The sequence below is a fragment of the Ananas comosus genome, linkage group 4 (genome assembly GCF_001540865.1).
Source record: "Ananas comosus cultivar F153 linkage group 4, ASM154086v1, whole genome shotgun sequence".
Classification (NCBI taxonomy): domain Eukaryota; kingdom Viridiplantae; phylum Streptophyta; class Magnoliopsida; order Poales; family Bromeliaceae; genus Ananas; species Ananas comosus.
Genome location: NC_033624.1, coordinates 9,072,558 through 9,094,674, shown reverse-complemented (window position 1 = coordinate 9,094,674; position 22,117 = coordinate 9,072,558). Strand labels below are relative to the sequence as shown.

Here is a 22,117-nt window from a genome sequence, read left to right as displayed (position 1 = left end):
AATCCTAGGGGGACCGCAATCATCCAAAACATACAATTCTTAATTAAAGGGTCAAAAATTCGAAAGCATCAAATTCTCTATATTTTCGATAGCATAATAGTTCTACACTATATATATATATATATATAGAGAGAGAGAGAGAGAGAGAGAGAGAGAGTCCGGCTACTATACACATGAGTACGATCGCCCTCGTACTCATACGTTGTTTTCCATGATAGAGCTTCCGAAACGACAATCCACACAGTTAAATGTTATATAGTGCATTTAAAACTGCTAGAAATTAAATTTCATAATTTTTCGACATCATTTACCTTACGATCAAAAGCTCACAAAATTGACAATTTTTTACGGCCGGTATGGAATACTTGCTAGTTTAACGGTGGAAAAGAATCGGAATAGGTTGAATTTTTTATAGAAAATTCTATTAACTACCTAGATAAAGATTAATAACTCCGATCTTAAATTAAAGGATCCGATCATCCATTTTTAGGACGTCGTTCGATTTTGACCATTCATTTTATGCCCGCTTAATGGACTTTATTATGATTTCGAAAAGTTACGAAATTTATTTTCTAAAAGTTTCAAATAATCTAGATCATATTTAACGGAGTGTATAGTTAATTCGGAAGCTCCATCATCGAAAACAACTTATGAGTACTAAGGGCCCACTACTCATAATAGTATAGTAGCCCTACTATATATATATATATATATAGAGAGAGAGAGAGAGAGAGAGAGAGAGAGAAAGAGAAGTTGAACTAGAATACTCCAAAGCACCAATGAGGTGGTGCTTTGAGTTTTTAACCATTGGATGGGAATTAAGATTGTGATGATGTGGTAGTTTGGTAGGTGAATAGTGTTTGATCAATGGCTATTAGTAATCAAGGGTTAGATCCAAGAGCTTTAAACCTAAAAGCACAATGGGATGATACTTTTAAAAGTATTCTAGCTCATTCTATATATATATATTATATATAATTATATATATATATAGAGTAGCTAGAATACTTGTAAAAGTATCATGGGGGTGGTACTTGTTGTTTTTAGCCCTTGATGGAGAAGATGTGAGGTTGAGATGATGGTGGTAGTGGTGTAGGTGGTGGTAGATGGATAGTATTTAATCCAAGGGCTATTAATAATCAAAAAGTATATCCAATGGCTTAAAACTAATAGCACCATGACGGTGATACTTGTAAAAGTATCAAGTCAACTCTATATATATATATTAAAAAATATAAAAATATAATATATTTTAATTATATATAGGCTGAGTGAATAATCGGAGTTTAGTTAAAATTGGGCCAATATTGTTGGCCCATAAAAATAAACCCAATAGACAAATAAAAGAGCAAAATTTCAGTAAATTTATACATTTTTCCTTTCTTTCTTTTTTTCACAGAATTCTAAATTTTCAATATGTTTCTCTCTCTCTTTTTCTGTCTTTCACCCTAAGCGGCCAAGCCGGAAGCCCTCCAAGTTACCAAGTAACAGTATATGTTTACCGTTGCCTACCTTGCTATTAATTGTATGCTTGAGAAAATATACAAAATATTTTTAAAGTAAAAAATTATTATTCATATAAAATTTTAATTTTTGTTATATATGATTGGATAGTTTAATCAAATATTTATCTATGTAATTTATTTATTTTTGACTGCATAAATGAAAATGAATAATATGAAGATTGAAGGCGGAAGAAAAGACATGTGAGCCTGAAAAGATTAGATATTCAACTCATAAATTATTTTTTTCATATTATAATACTATATTTTATATAATTATTTTGTACTTTGAGCTATTAAATATATTTTTGTATCAAATTATAAATAATGTTCTATATAAATTAAACTATTGATCGTATGATATTGAGAATTTCAAGCCGCTCGTTTAGGGCTCGAGCTCGCTCGACTCGAAATTAGGCTCGCTCGAGCTCGGCTCGTTTCCACCCCTATAATGAGTTCATTCACAAGGCTGCTGCTTGTGCAAATCAATAAATATTTAGAAGAAAAACATCAATTATCACAAATTTCTAAAGAGGAATCACAAAAGAGACAAATAACAAAACATAGCTACTACGAGGATGCATCCATCCTGCTACACAGAAAAGAAAAGATGTATAACAACCAAACAATCAAGAAACCTCCACGAAATTGACAAACAGCTATTACAACAAAGTACAGGCCTTCTCTACTTCAGTGATTTAAAACATCTTTAGCTTTATCATTAAATGCTTTTTTACGTAAGGTTGCTATATGACCTGTGAGAAGGATTAATGATACACCAAGTTCAGCAATGCTCCCAACAGTCGTTGTAAGAACTTTCCAAAACTTGAGGAAAATTAAGTGAATCAAATGATAGATCAACTGAACAAAATTGTCCTGCTAACCAGAAAGGAGGGCCAAAGTCTTTGAACGCGAAAGTGCTAAATCAGCAGCTCCACCATCTTACGAAGTGAATTTAGTGCTGCCATCATCAAAATTGCCCCTTCAATAACAAAACATATTGGAACGAGAAACAGAACAAAATGTTATAAATTCTTCTTCTCCAAGGCAGCCACTGCCTGCTTTTGCCGCCTCTTCCATGATGGCATCCTGCCTGGGAAGGCCCATCTCAGCAGCCTCTCCCACCCATAACAACCCAGGAACATGAGTATAGCCCAGAACATCAGCTTGGCCCTCATCCCCTCCGGCAGGGGCACGAGCTTCAACCAGTCATTCAGGTCCCTAAACATATCCGACGTGATCACTGTGAAGAAACCTACTGCAGCAAACAGTGCATACTTGAAAGGCTTGTTCTCCGATATACTCTGGTTGAAGGGGTGGCCCATGTAGTTCACTGCAAATGTAGCCACCTGGATCATCATGTTGACCATGTACGAGACTGTGTTCACCATGTTCGGATGGAAGTCCGAGTCCGGCTCGATACACTCCTCTGGCATGTATTTTGAGGCCTCATTAACAACCGATATCAGAAAGAGCAAGTGCATTGCAAATTGACCGAGGAGAGAGAGGAGGACGTAGGCGCAGAAAATATTGGGATGCGGGCGGGCAGCAGAGAGTGTTGGTAAAGGGCGGGCGTGGGAAATAAAGAGGAAGAAGGCGGCAGTGAAGATACCGCTGATGGTGGCCTGGACATCGCCAAGCTTGACACCATCCAGGTACATGACACTGAGGACATAGGCAGTGGCGAGGCAATTGAGGCCTAGGATCTTGAACATCTGGAGGGTGGTGACGAGGGTACTACGGCCCTGGCGAATGATGTCAAGGGTGGGGGCAACCGACGCATGCTTGGCTGTGAAGGGCGAGGCCATGGAGGCATCCCCAAGCTTCACAATTGGCGCAGAGCGGCCCTCACCCTCCTCATTCATCTCGTCCAGCATCTTCCTCAGACGCTGCTGCTGTCTCTCGGCTGCGGTGAGGTGGCGGTTGCTTGACGATGGCCCTGGGGAACTACTATTTGCAGATGGAGATGGTGGAGGCAGTTCAGTAGTGGGTTTCTGTTTCTTTGATTTTCCTGATTTACTTTCAGGTTTCGGTGGCTGTGATTGTGGTGCAGAATCTCCTGTTTGTGCCGGCGGTGCAGCATTCAACAATGCGATGCCGACATGAGCCTGCACATTTTATAATACTTTTATTGTGAGGTTCAGAAATAAAAAAGAGAAACGGAGATTGATTTTTTGGATAAGGAAAACCACCCAACAGCACAGTGCCATAATTTGATTGGTGAAAGGCATTTAATAAAATATACATTTTTACCTGCTTCAGTGCCCCAACATCATTGGTTCCATCTCCACACATTAAGGTCATCCTTCCAACTGTTTTAAAAGTTGTCAAGATGAGTTCCTTCTGTTCAGGAGCAACACGTGCAAAGACCTGAAACAAATTGATACTTGCAATAAGATCAACACACCGAAACAACAAAACAGGTTCCGTTTGCACAAAAAATTAAACAGTTCCTACCAACCTTCACATACGGAATAACTTGAAGAACAGCTGCAGTCCTCTGTAACATTTCAAAGCAGTCTCCACTTATGCAAAGGTCATGTGATTCTGACAATGATTCCACCTGCTTCTCACTGTAACCATGATAACTCTCAGGTGTTACAATTTTGTAAGTGTTATCAACTTCAGAGATATTGGATAGGGAAAAAAAAGAATAGCATGCTCATAAAACAAAATAGGGGAAGATTACCACCCAAAAATAAAAAAGATATTAAAGTAATAAAACAACCAGACTATTCATAAAACCAACTGTAGTTCGTATTAAAAACCAATTAGCTTAAACCAAACAAGATAGAAACCACCCTAGAACTTCTTTACCTGTACAAGGTTGTCTCAGATTCATCAGGGGAAAGCCATTCAAAATCATCACGAGTCTTTTTGCGTACCAAGATCAAAGCAGGCTTGGAAATTATATGAACTTGACTAGCAACGTGGCAAGCAGTCAGAGCTTGGTCACCAGTAATCATAACCTAATATCATGATATCAGTTAGTGTACAGCTTGAAGGAATGCAAACAAGTGCCCACGATTTTCTACAGCAGTTACGATAAATACTCATCAGGGAAACAAAGAACCATTCTCTATGCTAAATACTCGGATGAAATTCAATTTTCTTATTCACACTGCCTATAAGGTGAAAAGAAAAAAGTTAAAAACGTCAAGCTCCAAAAATTAAGCCTAAAAAACTGAATCAAAAAAGATACTAACAATAATATAAAAGAAAATCAGAAGCAAGCAAAAAATCATAAAATTATTGACATTTCTGATGAACTACAATAAACATTTACACTTACAGGTAGGAGTCCTATATTCAACAAAATATGCTAATTTGTAATTATGAAAGCTACCTAGAGCATGTTTAACAAGATTTTAAATAAAATGATGTTTAATCAAAGCAAAATCAACCGATACACGGATCAAAGAACCTACCAAATCATGAGATGATCCTTTCAGTTCATGTAAAACGGAACCAGAGTCAGGCCTGATAGGACAGTTAAATACCTGCAGATATTTAATAGTCTCAACATACCAGAAAGCCTAGAAAATGAAAAGTTTGAAACAACTTATAGTCAATAGAAAGAATGCAAATTATAGGACTGTGGGCTCCATTACCGCGAAACCAGCAAAGGTCAAATCACGCTCAACAAAATCTCTATCCAGGCTCCTAGCTTCACTAACCTGATTTGCCACAACCAAGGTCAAATTAGATAACGTGCAAAAAATGGATAGTGACGGCAAGCAAAACGGAACATTTACATGGATATAACAGTGATTTTCATAGATTTAGATTCACCAAAAAGATATGTTATGATAGAAGGCAATCTACAGGAAACAAAGGTCTCTTTTTTCCTTTCAAGGAAAAACCTTAAAGGAGCAGACGCAGGCAAGAATAATACTAGATTTCGGAAGTAATTTGAGATGCTTGTTGCACAGTAATACTAACTTGACATTCACAAAGCCATCCCTTTTGGAGCCTACAATTCGTCGAATGCCCTTATCTTGTAAATTCCTTATGGCCATTTAAATTGGCACTAGTTACTAGATCTCAATGTCATGTCTGGTACACGGGCTGAGGGAAGAGTGGGTATACATTGGCATGTACCCACCCTGCTTTGGGATAAAGTCACATTGGTTAAGATAGAGAAACTAAAAGACAAAAAAAATGCAAGTGGTTTAAAAAAAAAAAAAAAAGATTGTGTACAGTTGGACAATTAACTCTTAGACGCTTCCATTATAGAGTTATTACCAACCACCAACATAAGCAAGTTTTGTCAATTTTTAGTGCTAAAATCCATATTTAAAAATCTTTAATATCTATTTAGAATATAAAACTTTATGATTCATAGGATTTAAATTATATGTAGATCAAATTTATCTTAAGAATAAAAAAAAGTTAGTGCACTATTTGCTTCTTGTTTTGACCCTGTTGTATACAAGTTCTAGCTCCACCCCTGCTAGTAAAGAAAATGTTAGATATGGAGCCTTCTTTTTTAAATTGTCCATAGCTTCTCATTCTAGATGGTAATGATGGTTCAAATGTCAAATCCCAACTAATGTCCTTCAGACTTGAACTTAAGAATAAAACTAGTGAAGGCACCCACGCTTAAGTAAATAAATAAAGTTAAAAAAAAAGAAGAAACAACAAAAAAAATTAAAAAAAAAAAGAGTCAAAGAATAAAAAAGAATACAAATAGAAAAAATTAACGAAGAAACAGCAGTTGCAGCAGTAAAAACAAAATAATAAAAGTATAAAGGATAAAAAAAAAAAAAAGAAAAAATCATAAGAATGATAAATTATATATATACCAGCAGTAAAAATTAAGGATTAAAGTTTAAGGAATAAAGCATCATGTGCCTCATAGTTTGAGCAAGAAATTATAACGCATGAAAATTCGAGGAAACTTCATGTGCTTCATAGTTTGAGCAAGAAATTAGAACGCATGAAAGTTCGACTAAAGTTTCACACGTCTTATAGTTTGAGGACCAAAAGCATAATTTATCATTTTTTTATGTTTTATTTTTATTCCAAACGAAAACAAAGTTGAGCATTAATCGGTTTTGTTCAATTAGTAATTTCATATGAGGAAAGAATATATTAAACTATCTAATAAATTTTAGAATGTCTATTTATTAAAATTAAAAGTAGACCGATCGCATTTTGGATATTCCAAAAAATTTTAAATGTGAAATTGATCGCTCATCATACTAGAAATATGGCATTGAAATTTGATATTAAAATCAAAGTGAAAATATATAAAACTTCTCTGAGCTATGAACTATTTTGAATCCGCTATCTAACCTTTCAAAATTTTGTTTTTATTATCCAACCTTTCTATATGTTAGATTTGAGCCAATCAATGCTACTTTTGACTTCAAAATTTGAATACATTGTTTAGTTCTACAGATTTAGCTAGTATACTTCATGCGATTCTTGCAACTAAAATTTATTAAAATCAATAATTAACTTAAAAACTCCATCAATCTCTTTTATTTTTTATTGTACAATCTATATCTAAGTGATCAATATTATAAAATCAAAATTTACATTTAATGCATGAAATCTAAACTATTTAAAAGTTATGTGTACAAATTTATATATTTTAAATTTTTATAATGAGAGAAAGAAGAATTAGATTAAATTAAAAAAAAAAAGAGCCCAAATCACTCTGTCCATAATAGTGGAGAGAGAGATAGAGAGAAAAAAGGGCCAGACCCACCCTCACCCTATCTGGCTGGACCCCTCCCGCACCCCCAATCCCTACCCACTCCCCCTTAGTGCCACCTGTATTGAACTGAGGTTTCATTATTTTACTAGTGCAGAGCCCGTGCTTCGCGGCGGATAGTATTTTAGCCAATGAAAATATATAATTATTAAAACTTTAAGATTGAAAAATTATAATTAAGGAAAAAAAATCTATAAAATAAACTTATGTACATTATAAAAAATAACTTCTTTTATTAATAATTTTTTTATTTTTTAGTATTTGAAGAGTTAAATTATTCTAATAACATTTTTGGAAAGTTCAATTAAATTTAATAGTTTTGATTGCTATCCCATAAATAATTTTTTAACTAAAAAATAAAAATTGGAGGACTTATTTTAAATTGCCGAAAAGACCAAGATGTCTTTATCTTGTTAAAATTGATTAGAAAAAGAAGAAATTATTGCTTGCACCTGATGTATATTAACATTCCATACACCGCAACTTATATTAATAACAAATATTTTAATATCAAAACTTAAAATACATATGATCTACAAAGTCTAATAATTTAAATTATATTTAACAAATTAGATTTTAAAATCTCTATTAAAGGGCTTTAAGCGTGTGGTGATGTATATATATACACTTGATATAGAGAATACTTAATAGGATGCACTCATAATTTCAAGAAAGAAAGAGGATAAATCTTTGCTTGCAACTCGTGTATACTAAGACTCCATATACCGCACAGTATATTAAATGGTTGATAAAATATTTCATAATTAGTACTGTAAAATATAATATAATATAATATATTTAAATAGTTTATTGTATAGTATAAATTTATTTTTAATGCGTATTTTAGAGTTGGCCTACGGTGCAATCGGTGCATCCAAATTTTTATTGGACATTTGACAACTTATTAGTTCATTGATCATGGGTGACGTGGCTCTTTATTTTTTTTTTGATGTGACCCACCTATACTGAGAATTCATATATTCTAATAGATGATGTAATCATACAAAGAAATCAAGAAGGGATGTCAACAATATAACAGGCATCAGAGAGCTGTAGGGTAGGACAACAGGGCAGCAAATGAAACACAAACAAAATCATAAATGTTCTCAAAATTTCAAGATTCAAGAACTTCATAATGGATATTAAAAGTTAAGTCATGTTCCAATGTAAACTACATCCTAGGAGCTTCTTATCCAGTGGACCAGCATGCAAACAGATAAATTCAAGCAGTTGGTGAAGGGTTTAGTTGGTTTATGGAAAAAAAACACTCAATACTGTATTATGAAGCTAGTCAACATCAAAGAACGGAGAGGCTAAATTGACCAAAACAAACTACAAACAACACGGCTCCCAAATTGCAAAGTATGGAAAATGAAACAAAAAGGAATGTGTATATCCAATGACTAACGCCCTTTCATCATCACTAAAGATTACAAAATAAATAATACTTGACAACCAAGTCATACAAATTAATCAACAATAGAGATGTTTATACACGCAGAATCACCGATATATGCACAATCTCAGACGTAATCAGTACTAAATAAGATTTAACTATGGCTTTTTAAGCAGCTGAAAAAGGCACTAATTTCGATCAGAATTATATTTTGGCTAGCAAGTGAAAAGGGTGCAAAAAATCACAATTTTTAACTGGAACTTGATTTTAATAAACAGAGACTGCCTCTAAAATTTCATGTTTATCCAATTAAGTGGTCCAAACAAGGAGTCTGAAGACCATCCATTATTGCTTAGAACTATAATTTGGATCTGTGGTACTCCATTCCTCTAAATAATTTCAAAGTCCCTAAACAAGTTGTATTATAATAAGTTTAGAAAATTTCTGAAACTACTTTGAATAAACTACATTTAAAGAATCAGTCTGAAAACTGCAAACTGCATGCCAGAACCGGTCTCACTGCCGAACCAATTTGGTTCAAATCATGGATCGTTTGCTTTAGCACCGAATTATCGGGATTGCAAAACCCCTCTCCGAAAAGCAATAAAGATCACACATTCTGATTCGTGTTGGGTTCTCAATCCAAATAGTAGAACGTGACAAACCAAGAATAGTGAATAATACAATTTTCTAGATCTAGTTTGTTAGGTTACCTTAAACAAATGTGTTTTACAAGGAAAAATAATACAAAATAATCATATTCATATGAAAAAAGAGAGCCGGTTTTGGTTAGAAGAAAACAATACCTCATCGGATCTTAATGAAAGAAAACAGCTATATAGTAACAAAGGTAAGTTATTAACTTTTTATATATGTCAATCCATATTAATGTTCCAAATGAAAATCGTTCAAACTAATCATACCCCTCTCATACCATGTTCCTGAGACACTAGCATACCACGTCTCTATACTCGTACCACGTATCAGAGTGTATCCCATTCCAGGTAAACAATAGAGCCATCCATAATTTGTTTGGCTCAAGTATAATTAGAAAATTGAAAATTTAGAGACATATCATCATTAGAATCAATGCATCATGCTTTGTTTTAATAAATGAGACGGCCATTTTGCATTTGTCCTGTAATTGACACTAAACTATTATGAGACACAATGAAGCCTATTCCTTTTTTAATTATGTTATTCATCCCTAACAATCAAAAGCAGTTAAGGTTTCAAATCAAACAAAGGTCTCATTTAAAAGTAAAACATCATAACATGCTAGCTTACAGTCATGTCTGGAAGAGTCTTGTACGCAAGAGCCAGAACACGAGACCCTTGACGAGTATATTTCTTGTAGATCTCCACATATGTAGCAGGCAAATCAGCTATCCTTTCTTGAAGAGTTTCTGGTGCACCCTGCAAACATAATGAAGATTAGTTACTAAAAAGATCATGGATGACAACTAATCAATAAACCAAGCTAGGAAGTAAAGCAGGCCCAAACTGAAATTTAGTTTATTAGTCAAGGATTATAAATGATTGTACATTATATTTGATCCAAAATCCAGGCCCAATTTGAGCTCGTTTATTAGGAATAAATTCAGATGTTTTCAAGGTTAGACCCATCCTAAACTTAAGGTTTCAGATAAGACGATTATCACAGCAAGATTGCCAGAGAACTTGGGCCAGGCCCAAAATGCGCATGTCCACACAAATGAAGACAAGAAGAAAGAGATGAGAAAGAGAGAAGGCAATACAGCAGCATATTGGAAATGATAAATAGAAATTTGTACATGACCAATTGGTAATTTTGCAATTAAAGAACTAAGGCCCTGTTTGGATGCATGTATCTTGTTCAGTATATCTTCTTGATTTACTCAAGAAGTTTATACATTGGGATGATGAGAAGTGTGATCAGATGTTCGGAATGGAATCATATTCGGCCTTCAAGTCATTTTTTTAAGAATAAAATAAATCACCTCGTAGGTTAAGTACGCTGGATAGCAAGACCTTTCAAGAAGCAAAAGAATCAACTTCCTACTAACAATCCTACAAGAAAATTCTTATACCGAATAAGTTATCCTTGGATAACTTATTTCGACATCCAATCAGGGCCTTAAGGAGAAATTCCGGGGAAAACTTATGCAAATATTAAAAGATCAAACTTTTTATAAGAGAAAGATATACCGTTTCATCAATAAGTTTCTTCCGAAAATATTCTAACTAGCAAAATTAACCAACTGAAAAAAAGATCAGGAGTAAAGGCTCCAATGACAAGAGGCAACCAAACAAAGAAAAAAAGAAGAAAAAGAAGAACGGACCATATTTAACCCAAGAAACCTACTGAACACTTAATCTTAAGGCAAAAAGTATTGCAATTAAACATGATAATCCAGAAGACAATTCCTGAGTATTGCTACCATGACCAACCTTTACAAATGCTAAGAACTCTTCCTGAACACGGACAATGACTGCCATTCTTTTCAAGTGAGATGCAAAATGAAACCTATGAACAATCTGCACAGCTTGTCCACCTGACCTGGAATAAAAAATATATCAGATAAAATACATTTCAAAATGTACAGCCAAAAGAATCCAGTACTGCATCAATTTTCATTGTACCAAGAGATTAGGATGCCGAGGCTGAAAACACAAGTAGCTAGCTCAAAATGAGGGGGGACGGCAATTAAACATTCACCCTCCAATCATACAATTAAATAGACACCGTTGTTCATACATCAACAATCTACTAGGATCACTACGACTTACAAACATTGGGGTAATGATGCAAAACCAATCAGAATGAAGAGCATAAAAGTATCTAGAATTTACGGACATCGCAGCATACTTTTTAGGCATGGCCTTCTCATCAGAGGTGTATATCCAGTCTATTCCTTTTAGCGCAGCCTTTTCAAGAGGATCACCTACCTACATGCACAAGAAAGTGTATTAACACTAGAACAGTTTTTGCAGATGCTCTCGGCAATAATTAATCATGATATAATATCAACGAGAAGCTCAAGATTGCTTATTGATGTACCAGTTTATTCTCCACAAAAACTAATGCATGACAGGCCGCCAACACTTGAACAGTCCGAAGAGGCAATTTAGTAGTATCAGATACTAAATCTCCATTATTATCAACGCCAACCACCCCTTGAAACTCCTGAAATATATAAGGAGCTTCTTGTTAATGCATAGCTGCCAAGAAATATTTCGAATCCTAGTTAAAACTCCAACTTGCATACCATATCATCTGATGTGAGAGTTCCAGTTTTGTCAAAGCAACAGATGTCAACCTGCAACCAATAAAGTATGTTGACAGCATTAAATTTTATCAAACTAGCTCTATCCGGCAGGAGCTCTAATGAAGTGCCACGTGCTAACCTTCCCAGCAAAGGGTATTCTAAATGGTTCTGTGCAGAAAATACCACGGCGTGCTAATGCAATTAAAGATGTATTGACTGCTATTGATAGCTCCATTGGCAACTCTGGGGGAATAACAGAAGTGATAATCAATGAACAACTCAAGAAAAGCTTGTATTTGCTCCTTGTTGGATCCTCCAGACCCTAATTGTAAACAGTTCAAAAAGGTGGGTAAGCAAATAATATATTTTAAATTGCTGGAAAAAATGAGTGACAACTGTTAACAAATAACTAAAATAATATTAGTTCAACTAACACCAAAAATATAATGTCACAAGGTAAATGAAGGCTTTACCTTCTTGAGCACATAGCCTGCAGCAATGATGGCAAAGAAAACCAAGAAAAGAATAAACAAGCCACTTTCCCAGCTATTTGCAGTCACCTAGAATAAAAGGAAAAAACAAAACAAATGTTTAGTTAATAGGTATCATTGGGTCCCAATCATCCTAGGACCATTTCCTGACTGGAGACCAGAACTTACCCTTTCGGTGGAAAATAAGATTGTCCGCATCAGCTTGCCCTGGCTTGTCTCAAATCCAGTTCTCAGCACATAAGCCAAGCATCCCCCATCAGGAGTTTTCAGTGGAAATAACTAGATTTTGAGAAAAAACAAGTTAGCAATTCTAAATAGCCTTATTTTATTACTTGATGGCCTCAACAGCATACCTTATCTGGAGTATGCTGCAATATTTTTGTTCCACCAAATAGGACATGATTCTTATCTCGTTTAATTGATAGTCTATCCTCCGCAGTGCAAGCAAAAACTGAAGTCTGTAGTAATACATAGCAAATAAGAATAGCCAAAAGAAAATTATAATAAACAAAAAGGAAATAAAGACACTTGCAAAGAATAAGAAATAGCATACAGGATACAAGATAATGGTGACAAAAGGTGATTACAACTAGACAAGGCACACATGAAGTAAGAAATTAAAATAAGACTCTTGCACAGACTCTATATGCCACAAGAAAAAAGTTCTGTATACCTACATTTTTTTCCTTTCATTCAATACACTAGTTCTCTACGACTTCTACAATTAATCTAATAAATAAGAGTGAAGATGATGAATTGCTAGGAGCAAGTCTAATCTCTACTCCAACACTACTTCTCGAAGATCAATAGACACGAAAGGCAACTGTTGAAGCACATGATAGAGATTTACTTATTTACCTATTAATCCTGCAAGTTTGCAATATTACAACTAATATGAACCTGTAAATCCCCACCAATTGCTACTAGGTACTAACTACAAAATACAAAATGCAGTAACTCCAAAACAACTAAAATGATAGCAACACTAGTTTTTCTAAATTGACCCTAGGTTGCAGAAATTAGCATCACATATCAAAAATGTCATCAATTTCAAACATTTGATCATTTCATGTTAAGTATATATTGCATGAGCCAAGATCTGTTACCATTGACATGAGCTATCAGATCTAAGAATCAGATCAGTTCGATTTACTTAATTGCTGAAAAAAGTAGCTCCTCCATGATCTAGTTCAGGCTAGAGAATTCAAACTTCACACCAAATAGCCTTGTGCACAAGTACAGCATGAGATACACAATTGGATGGTGAAATGCGCCAAAAAAAAAGAACAAAGCCAAAAGTGTAAAAGCACTTTATGAGCAACACAAAAAACACTTAATGTGTGTCATATATGCCTATTCAATACTTCATATTGGAATATAACTTCACATATCAAAGATCTACCTTTTTCAGTTGAATAAAATGTAAGGAAATTATAAATAAGCCTGATACTCATTATGAATTTCAAATTAAAATATAAAAGTTGCCACGAAAGTTAAAAGTTAACAATAGGAAGAAAATGACCTTCCACTGTGGAGTAGACTCGCCCGTTAAAATAGCTTCATTCACTATGGCACTTCCGGCTAATAATAGCATGTCTGCTGGTACAGATTTATCTTCACCAGTAGAAGAGCGTCCTATGGAGACAACATCTCCTGGAACAAGTTCTGTCCCCGGAAGTTTCACCCATCTAAGAAAGAAAAGAGTTATCAAGAATATGTTATTTCTCTTCATTGCGAAGAAACGAATAACTAACTCAAAAGAACAAACTCAGACCTCCCACATCGATGCACTAACAAAATCTGGTTATCAACTCTTACACGCCTAAGCTCCGTTAAAGTTTTTAACCGACTCTTGGCCATGGTCGATTCAAATAGGAAAAGCATAAAAAGTGTGAACAAACTGTAGTACCAATATTCATCCAAACACCAGAGGCCCACGCAAAAGACCTACAAAAAAAAAAAAGAGCTCAGAAACAAGCAAATTGAACTTTGATCTGCTGGTGTTCAAAAGACTGCAAACGATATAAACCTGAAAGACGAAAAATGGCTCCATGCAATGTTCTTTCATTAACTTCTGAAATGTGGGCTGTGGATACTCAAATCTGCAGTTACATTTAGGAAAAAGAAGCCAGTCAAACCTTGACTAGTATTTAACAGTGTGCTCTTGAGACCAACTGGTTACAAATGAATAAAAGCAATAAATTAGAACCTAAGGCAAGTACACAAAATTACACATCCACAAGGTTAACAACTTTACACCCAGTCCTAAGCTTGCAGCACAATGGACTAAAACAGTGACTGCATAAATCTAATATGCCGCTTACATTAAGCGAAACTAAATCCAATAAGAAGAAAGCTGAAGAGGCTTTCTAAAATGCATGCTGCGATACTAAGCTGAACAGGCTTTCCACGATTCTCACTTAACCAACTCCTAGAAAAAGTTCTGCAACAACAACATTCTTCATTATGGCAAGCACTTTGCTCGGTAAACTTGAGCTAGTAATAAATATTTTCCTTCTCTGTTACTGCATGATCTATGTTATAGTAAATAAGACCTGAACATATAGCATGATAATACTTGATAGGAACATGACAATTACAACACTTACTAGCTTTACAGGTGTATTTTGCAGGTTCATGCTGTCAATGCAAGGTCTCAACATGCAATTAGACTTTGCCTCCAACAAAAATCAAGGCCTCCTCTATAAAATTGTATATTAAGCACAACTTTATGAATAAATTCTTTAGACATCCATCGTAGGTAGGACCCAACAGAAAAAAGTTAGAATAATAGGGGCACCATCTGATGTGCTTTCAGAAAGCTACTCTATCAAAGAATGTAAAACTGATTACACCTTCTAAATTACTTATCTATTCTCTATCCTTTCAAATCACTTATCATTAGATATTGGAACCATCTTGAACTAAACTGAGTATAGAAGTAATTTGCCAAAAGGTTCGCACCTTTGTTAATAATTCAACTGCTGTTCAAATCTTAATGTTTGGCATATGATCATTCATCTAGTTTCCCCGTGTAAACTAATAAAACTACTTAAAATATTGAAAAAAAAGGACAGCCTGATGATACATAAAGTTGTCAATCTGATGCATAAAGTTGCCAACGGCAGTAAGGTGCACGCTTGACATGAGAATAAGCACAAAGTTGTCAACGGCACAAAGGTCCATGTTTGACATGAATAGGACTACAACAAATAATCATAGCATGGTATAAACTATAGAGATGAAAAATTGTCTGATACACTTAAAATTCAAAAATTAATCCGGAACTGGAAAAAGAAGACTATTTTTGTTTGGAAACACCTACTGTTTATAAATAAGGGGTGCAAGAAACTTGACACTTGCCATCATCACATAGCAACAAGTAATGTCGCTTGATAAGCAACAGTGGGTAGAAAACTTGGCACTCGCCATCATCACAAAACAAAAAGTAATGTTGCTTGATAAGAAACAGTGGGCAGAAAATCTTAGAAATTCTCTTAAAAAGGCCAAATGAAGCCGTATGAGGTAATGAGCCGCATGACTATATCCAAGCCACAAATTTTGCTTGACATGGTGTGTCCCCATACTAGATAACAATTGCAAAGCACGTGACATAGATATGCGGACAAGCAGGTGCACAGAACTTCCACATTCAGTGCTCATCGGCACATGCCCACCTATGACGATCAAAACATTATTCTTCGATTTAAATCATCCAACATTTTCAAAGTCAGTGTATTTCCCCATGAGACAGATTTTAGTGACTCACACAAAAAAGAAGCTTTAGGTTGGTTTGTTTTTGTAGATCTCAAATTTGTTTTCTGTTATACATTAACATATAACCCAGAACAAGAATTTAAGTGTGAGGTACGGGGTCGTGCCGAATACTTACCGCACGATGCGTGCCAGGCCGTGCCAATGCATGCCGGTCATAAAAAATACATGTGTGCCGATACATAATGGCATGAAATATTTATTTTTTTTTAGCAAAACAATATTCTAATTGCTTATTATATATCTTATCAAATCTTTTGAATTTTATTGAGAAAATTACTTACTAATTTAAAGAAAAGAGAGTTTTGAGCTATGCCATTGACACAGGGTCTGTATCGTGCCGCTATCTTGTTGGCACGATATGGCACAATAGATGCAGCCCATGCCGATGGGCATTTAAATCCTTGACCTAGAAAATCTTTTAGTATCTCTTAGTTTTATGAATATTGGATAATTTAATTAACAAAAAAAAGAATGAGTAATTAAAACTTACACATTTCTTCCCCACTTATCCGTAGCAGCAGTTAGTTTAGTTTCTGATCCATGTCCACTACTCTTGAGATAGTACCCAAATGATTCCTTTGTAGGGTAAGGAAGCTTGCAAAAGGTATCCTTTTCTGCTGAGAAAATGAAGCGTTGCTTTCTGAAATCAAAATAGATTTCTTCTTTGTTCGCCGTTGAAGATGATGATGGCACTGAAATCTGCATAGAAGAAATATTCATTCAAACATTTCCATTCCAGCTTAATGCTTAGATTTAACCAATATTCCAGTATGGAAGTCCTATAATTGTATATCTTTCCCTTTATTATCCATTATTGTACAACTTCTTTCAGCGGATTATTTACTAGTTAATTTCTTGATAATTTCAAATATATGATTTTAACCTTCATCCATTATTGTAGTGGAAACCACCTGATTCTCCACCTACCATTGAGTTTTACTTCTACAACCACCTTTCTTCTCTCCCAACCACTAAGTGAAAACTAATGTTGTCGCTCCTTAATCTGTCAAATTATTTTCATCATCATTTTTTAGTTTTTGCTATTCTTTAAGTTACCACAGCCATTTTAATTGTATATCCTGGCTGTCAATCAAGTAATTTGAAGGCTTTGTTCTAGAATCAAGAAATTCTGTAAAAATTTGGTTTCTTTGTGTACATTCTGAAGGAAACTATCCATGGTTCAACCAACTACATTATTACACTAGGACAAATTACTTCTCTTATTGCTAGCTTATCCCTACTCTAATTTACCCATTTTATTTTGTAACATTCCCTATCAAGGATTGTCATGCCAGTCAGCAGAATCTAACACGGCAAGCCGCTTGTGCTGCTCGTGCTGATAGGCTCATGCCACCTGCACCAACCATGCCACATATAAGATGGGTGTGTGCCCAAGTGTGCCGGCATGCTATGTCGTGCTGATGGCGCATGAGCATGCCCCATGCTGGTGCCACAACAATCGTTGTTCGCTATAGCCAATTTAATAAAAGCAATGATGGAATCAAGTGGGCAGGCCAGAGCCACAAATCTCCAAGTAGTTACGTAGATTCTTTTATTACTCCAATTACTTGTTCATCCCATATTTACTTTAGTGAAAGAATCCCACACCAATTAAACAGTGGTATGAATCTTACCTTCCTAAATCATAATTATCTCATTCACTCCATGTTCATCATTATTTGATTTTATGGAGCCCTCCTAAATTTGGTATGATTCGACACATATTGAACGAGAAGATTTGGAATAAAGTAAGGCATTCATAACTTACCAAAAAGATTTTTTTTTAATAAAACTTACCATAAGGATTAACAAACTTTATATAGATAGTGCCCTATCTAAGTTATCAAAAAAAGATAAGAACAAAATTATTCTAATTTTTAACAGATTTTTTAAAACAATCCTCAAACAAAAAAAGGAAAAGGTAGCCCGATAAAATCTTCTAGGCAGTATATTTCTCTTTTTTTGTTCCTCTCCTCCCTTTATGTCATTAGCTCCCACGTCCACCTTTACATGACTACGTCTTGCATAAAAAGGAGAATATTAAAGCCCAATGAAATAAGGGAATAATTTAAGAGTAAGAATAAAAGACATTCTAGCCTTTCATCTCTTCAAATAAAGTTTCAAGTGTCTCCTCGCACTCTATTTTTTCTTCTTAGGTTTAATGTTGGTTCACAAATAATGTAACCATCTCCAATTTTTGTATCGCTATTTTGAAAAACTAGTATTGTGTTCAACTATTTACTATTGATCAAGAATGCATAAATAAGTTTTGTTTGATTATTTACATAACATAGTTTGTGCATTTATCATCATCAGAAATTTTATTTATGAAAATATTTTTACAATTTTTCCATTTGTGTTTAGAAATTACTTGGGTCCTCCAGTGAGGAAAACCTAGACCTGCCCCTAAATTTAAGGGCTGAATAGGTTAAGATACAAGGCTTCTCTTTGCATGTAGTTGTTCCCAAAATAAGTAAATTTAAGACAATAGTAATTGCTTCCTAAGAAACTCTTATAGTCAAAATCCCTCAAAGCTTCTTCAAAAATGATTGTTTTTTAGTCTCCTTTTTCTAAACAGCAAATTCACTTATTATCAGTTTTGATGCATTGTTCTCCTTCCAGAGAAAAATGATGCAGAAAATAAAAATCCTTTTATTTTTTAATGTAATTTTACAAGTTTGTGTCTAATTTGGGTTTAAATTATTTAGTTTTAGTTGGTTCAGCTAATCTAAACCCCTTTTCTTCAATAAAAATAAGCCCAAAACCTGATTTCCCACTAAAAACAAATCCAAAACCCCAAAGACCTTTCGGGTTCCTAAAATTGCCTCGTCTTCTATGCCACTCTCCTCGGAAGACTCTTGGGAGACCACGCTGTGTTGAGGACAAAGAGACGAGAAATTTATTACAAGAATGGCTCTTGACACTATAAATACCTGGTTCTTGATGTTGCATTGTTTTGTGAGGCAGATTTGATGAATAGAAATTCCTACTCTTGTTTGCCATTGCCATGGTGACCTTCTTCCAAGTGCGATCGTCAACGCGTCTTCCTCACGTCGAGATCGTCTTCTTTCTCAACTTGATAGTTGTCGCTTCCTCCTCAAGGCAAGATCGTCTTCTGCTCCTACCCCCTCCTCTTCTTTCGAATCCCTGCCTCCTCTTCTTTGGCTTCTGCTCCTACCCCTCTTCTTTCAAATTCCTACATCCACTTCTTTCGAATTCCTGCCTCCTCTTCTTTTGAATCCCTACCTTTTCTTTTTCTTCCCCATTGCAGAAGTTCTACCCATGGTATATCGCCTCCTTGTCAATTGTGGATCCCCAGCAATTGTATAATCGGTGCAATTCTTGCATCTTACCTTCTCCCTCATCTTAGTATCCCATTATCCCATTCAGTCTAGCCTTCCACTATTACCAACCATTTTTGCCGAAACAACCAAGTATAAAAGTTTCAAGTCCGATAAAACCTTACCTTTTTATTTGAAACTTTTATATGTATTTTCACTTGGTCATTAATATCTCATATATTGAATGTTTATTACCATCTTAATATTGCTTCAATTTGTTTTTAATTTTGTCTTGCTGAAATTTTCTAGCTTCCTTGCTTTAATTGTAGTAAATTTCTCCAGCATCAATAAATTGAACCTAGTTTATTTCAAGGGATAGCAACAGACTAAAACAAAGTTGAAAATTCAGATTTTGCAACCCTTAGTTTGCATCGAAAAGTTGTCAGTGAGTAATAATATTTGCATCCATAGCAACCTATCAGAACACTATACCCATCTATTTCAAGCTATTTGGGAACTTCTTATTGGCACATCTTACAATCTTCTTTAGAAAACTAAAGGGATGAAATCCTTGCATTAAACTTTTGAAACTTTCCATATCCAATTTCAGCAACAAACTTAAACCCCTAAGCTACTAATCTACAGAAAATTATCCTTATCCTAAAGTGTTTTGTCTACCAAAATGTATATGAACTTATTATTTTCTAGGTTGGTTATTTCTTTTCCTAAAGGTCTATATCAAACAAACAAAATTTAGTTGGGTTTTCATCTTTGCATAAATTATTAGTAAGGATTGCTGCATCAAAAATTGCTTTGCAGCACATTTGATGCTATCTTTTTCTAAATTCTTTATGATTGAACAACTCTTGATGAATATTTCATTTCAAAATTGGTCTATTTAGAAATCAGTTTCAAATATACACCACATTGTTCTATCACCATCAAACTAGAACAATTACATGTAGGAATAAGATTGCATGAATAAGAAGAAAAAGGTTCTAAAAACAGTAGCATCACCATCTCAAAAATAACTATAAACTCAATTTTACCAAAAAAAAAAAAAAAACATATGAAGTCCCTCTTGAGGACAGAAGCATTTGTAATTTTACAAGTTCAGCAGCTCTAATTAAATTATTATATGTTCTAAAATGCATAAAGCAGTATGCAGGCAGCTAAGGTATCACATAGCGCCCATGTGGAGGCGGTCGCATATACAGGTGCCTATGCAGTCCACATAAATACAATAAATTTAAGAATCACGAATTCAAAAAGTGTTACAGAGCATTCCAGCACTGTAAAATAATGTCACATTTCGAATACCTTATTTTGTAAAAAGAATTCAGTCTAAAATCTAACAAGTAATGAAAATTTATAAAGCATTTTATATCAAATAGATTAAAATGCATAAGTAGCTAATATATAGACATGTTATGATAAATCTACCTATACACATTTTAAGTTCAAGATACTAGGTAGCTTGCTCATGTGCTTATTTACATGGCGCTCGCTGCCCGAGCCATATATGCAAATGCAGTCTATGCGGTGTGGTGAAGTAACCACATTTCACATTTGCAGATGCACATATGGGTGTATGCACTATTTGTTATAAAGGTAGGATTATGTAACTTGATCTTAAAACTTCATAAGAGAATTTCATTCCAGCCTATACAACTCCTAACAAATATAGCAGAAAAGGGGTTTCAACGTTTGCATAAATAAGTTTAGTTTATCCATTTTACAAATTGACTTGCCTCACGGTTGTCCAGATATGCACAAAAATATAACAGTAAACTTACAGTTCTCCGGAAATGCAGCGGCGTGACTTCTTTCGGGCCGGAAAATTTGGCAGGGATGATCTTGCACGCATTCGCAGAATGGATGTCGTTCACCTGCCAATCAAAGCTGAGTTTATGACAAATTGAACCTAAGACATGGTTGCGCAAATAAAAAGTTCAGATCCATTCTTGTATATCAAAACCGAGAAATCCAGCACACCTTGCTGAACTGAACGAAGCATCTGAAATCGACGGACCACGCCGTGAAGAGTAGCGTGAGGATGTGAACGACGGCGATCCCCGCGAGGACGATCAAGGCGTCAGTGAAATCGATGCTGGGGACGACCAGGAAGAGCCATAAGGAGTAGAGAATCGCGAAGGGCCACACGTCTAATCGCCATACCCAGTGCTTCTTCCTCAACAAGTCCACTCCCTGCACCACCTTACCATCCACCTGATACCTCGCCATGCTCGATCTGCGGAAGAAAGCCTGGGATCTCAAAAATGGAGAAAGGAAAGGAAAGTTAGGGTTTCGAGATCAAAGAAGTGAGGGAGGAGGAATGAGGGATTGCCGAGTCACCTGTGGGAGATCTACGAGATTCGGGGAGGAGATGGGGGCGGCGGGGAGGGAGACGAGGGCGACTCGGTCGCGGCGGAGTCCTCGAGAAAGAAACGCCGACGAGGAGCGACTCGTCGTCCCAGGAACGTGCGCCTGAGTGTTTCTACTCTTTTCCTCTCTCTCTCTCTCGCTCTCTCTCGCTCTCTCTCTCGCCTTTTCCTCTCGTTTTTCCCCTCCTGTTGCACCGTGAGAACTGCCCTTATGGAGATTTTCTCAATTTTCTTCTGTTTCCTTTTTGTGTTTCATTATTTTTTTTAGGCCAATTTGCATAAAAAATTCACTTATTTTGAGCTTTTGCAAAACCGG

The 22,117-nt window shown here is 35.2% G+C and overlaps 1 protein-coding gene across 2 annotated transcripts; it reads right to left on the bottom strand.

The window, feature by feature from the left end:
* Window positions 1,998–21,996, bottom strand: LOC109708807 (probable manganese-transporting ATPase PDR2). 2 transcript variants are annotated; one of them, XM_020230643.1, is made up of 22 exons: window positions 21,773–21,996; window positions 21,413–21,689; window positions 21,214–21,306; window positions 16,627–16,835; window positions 14,389–14,461; window positions 14,134–14,306; window positions 13,882–14,047; window positions 12,713–12,817; window positions 12,528–12,638; window positions 12,342–12,428; window positions 12,008–12,190; window positions 11,869–11,919; window positions 11,661–11,786; window positions 11,469–11,548; window positions 11,051–11,159; window positions 9,908–10,036; window positions 5,114–5,179; window positions 4,931–5,002; window positions 4,320–4,471; window positions 3,964–4,075; window positions 3,756–3,872; window positions 1,998–3,610 (listed from the first exon to the last, which is right to left on the bottom strand). In XM_020230643.1, exons 2-22 carry the CDS (start codon window positions 21,659–21,661, stop codon window positions 2,528–2,530), a joined length of 3,546 nt encoding a protein of 1,181 aa, XP_020086232.1. In that variant the 5' UTR covers window positions 21,662–21,689; window positions 21,773–21,996; the 3' UTR covers window positions 1,998–2,527. The 2 variants fall into 2 exon arrangements, with proteins under 2 accessions (XP_020086232.1, XP_020086231.1); XM_020230642.1 differs by having other exon boundaries at window positions 21,413–21,682.

What these genes read in the sequence shown, in the direction of transcription:
- LOC109708807 (XM_020230643.1), bottom strand. Translation starts at nt 21,661, where the DNA reads ATGGCGAGGTATCAGGTGGATGGTAAGGTGGTGCAGGGAGTGGACTTG. An exon ending in GCTTCGTTCAGTTCAGCAAG is followed by an intron (nt 21,307 to 21,412) that starts GTGTGCTGGATT and finishes TTTGATTGGCAG; the next exon opens with GTGAACGACATCCATTCTGC. An exon ending in AGACTCTTCCAGACATGACT is followed by an intron (nt 5,180 to 9,907) that starts GTAAGCTAGCAT and finishes GTGGCAAATCAG; the next exon opens with GTTAGTGAAGCTAGGAGCCT.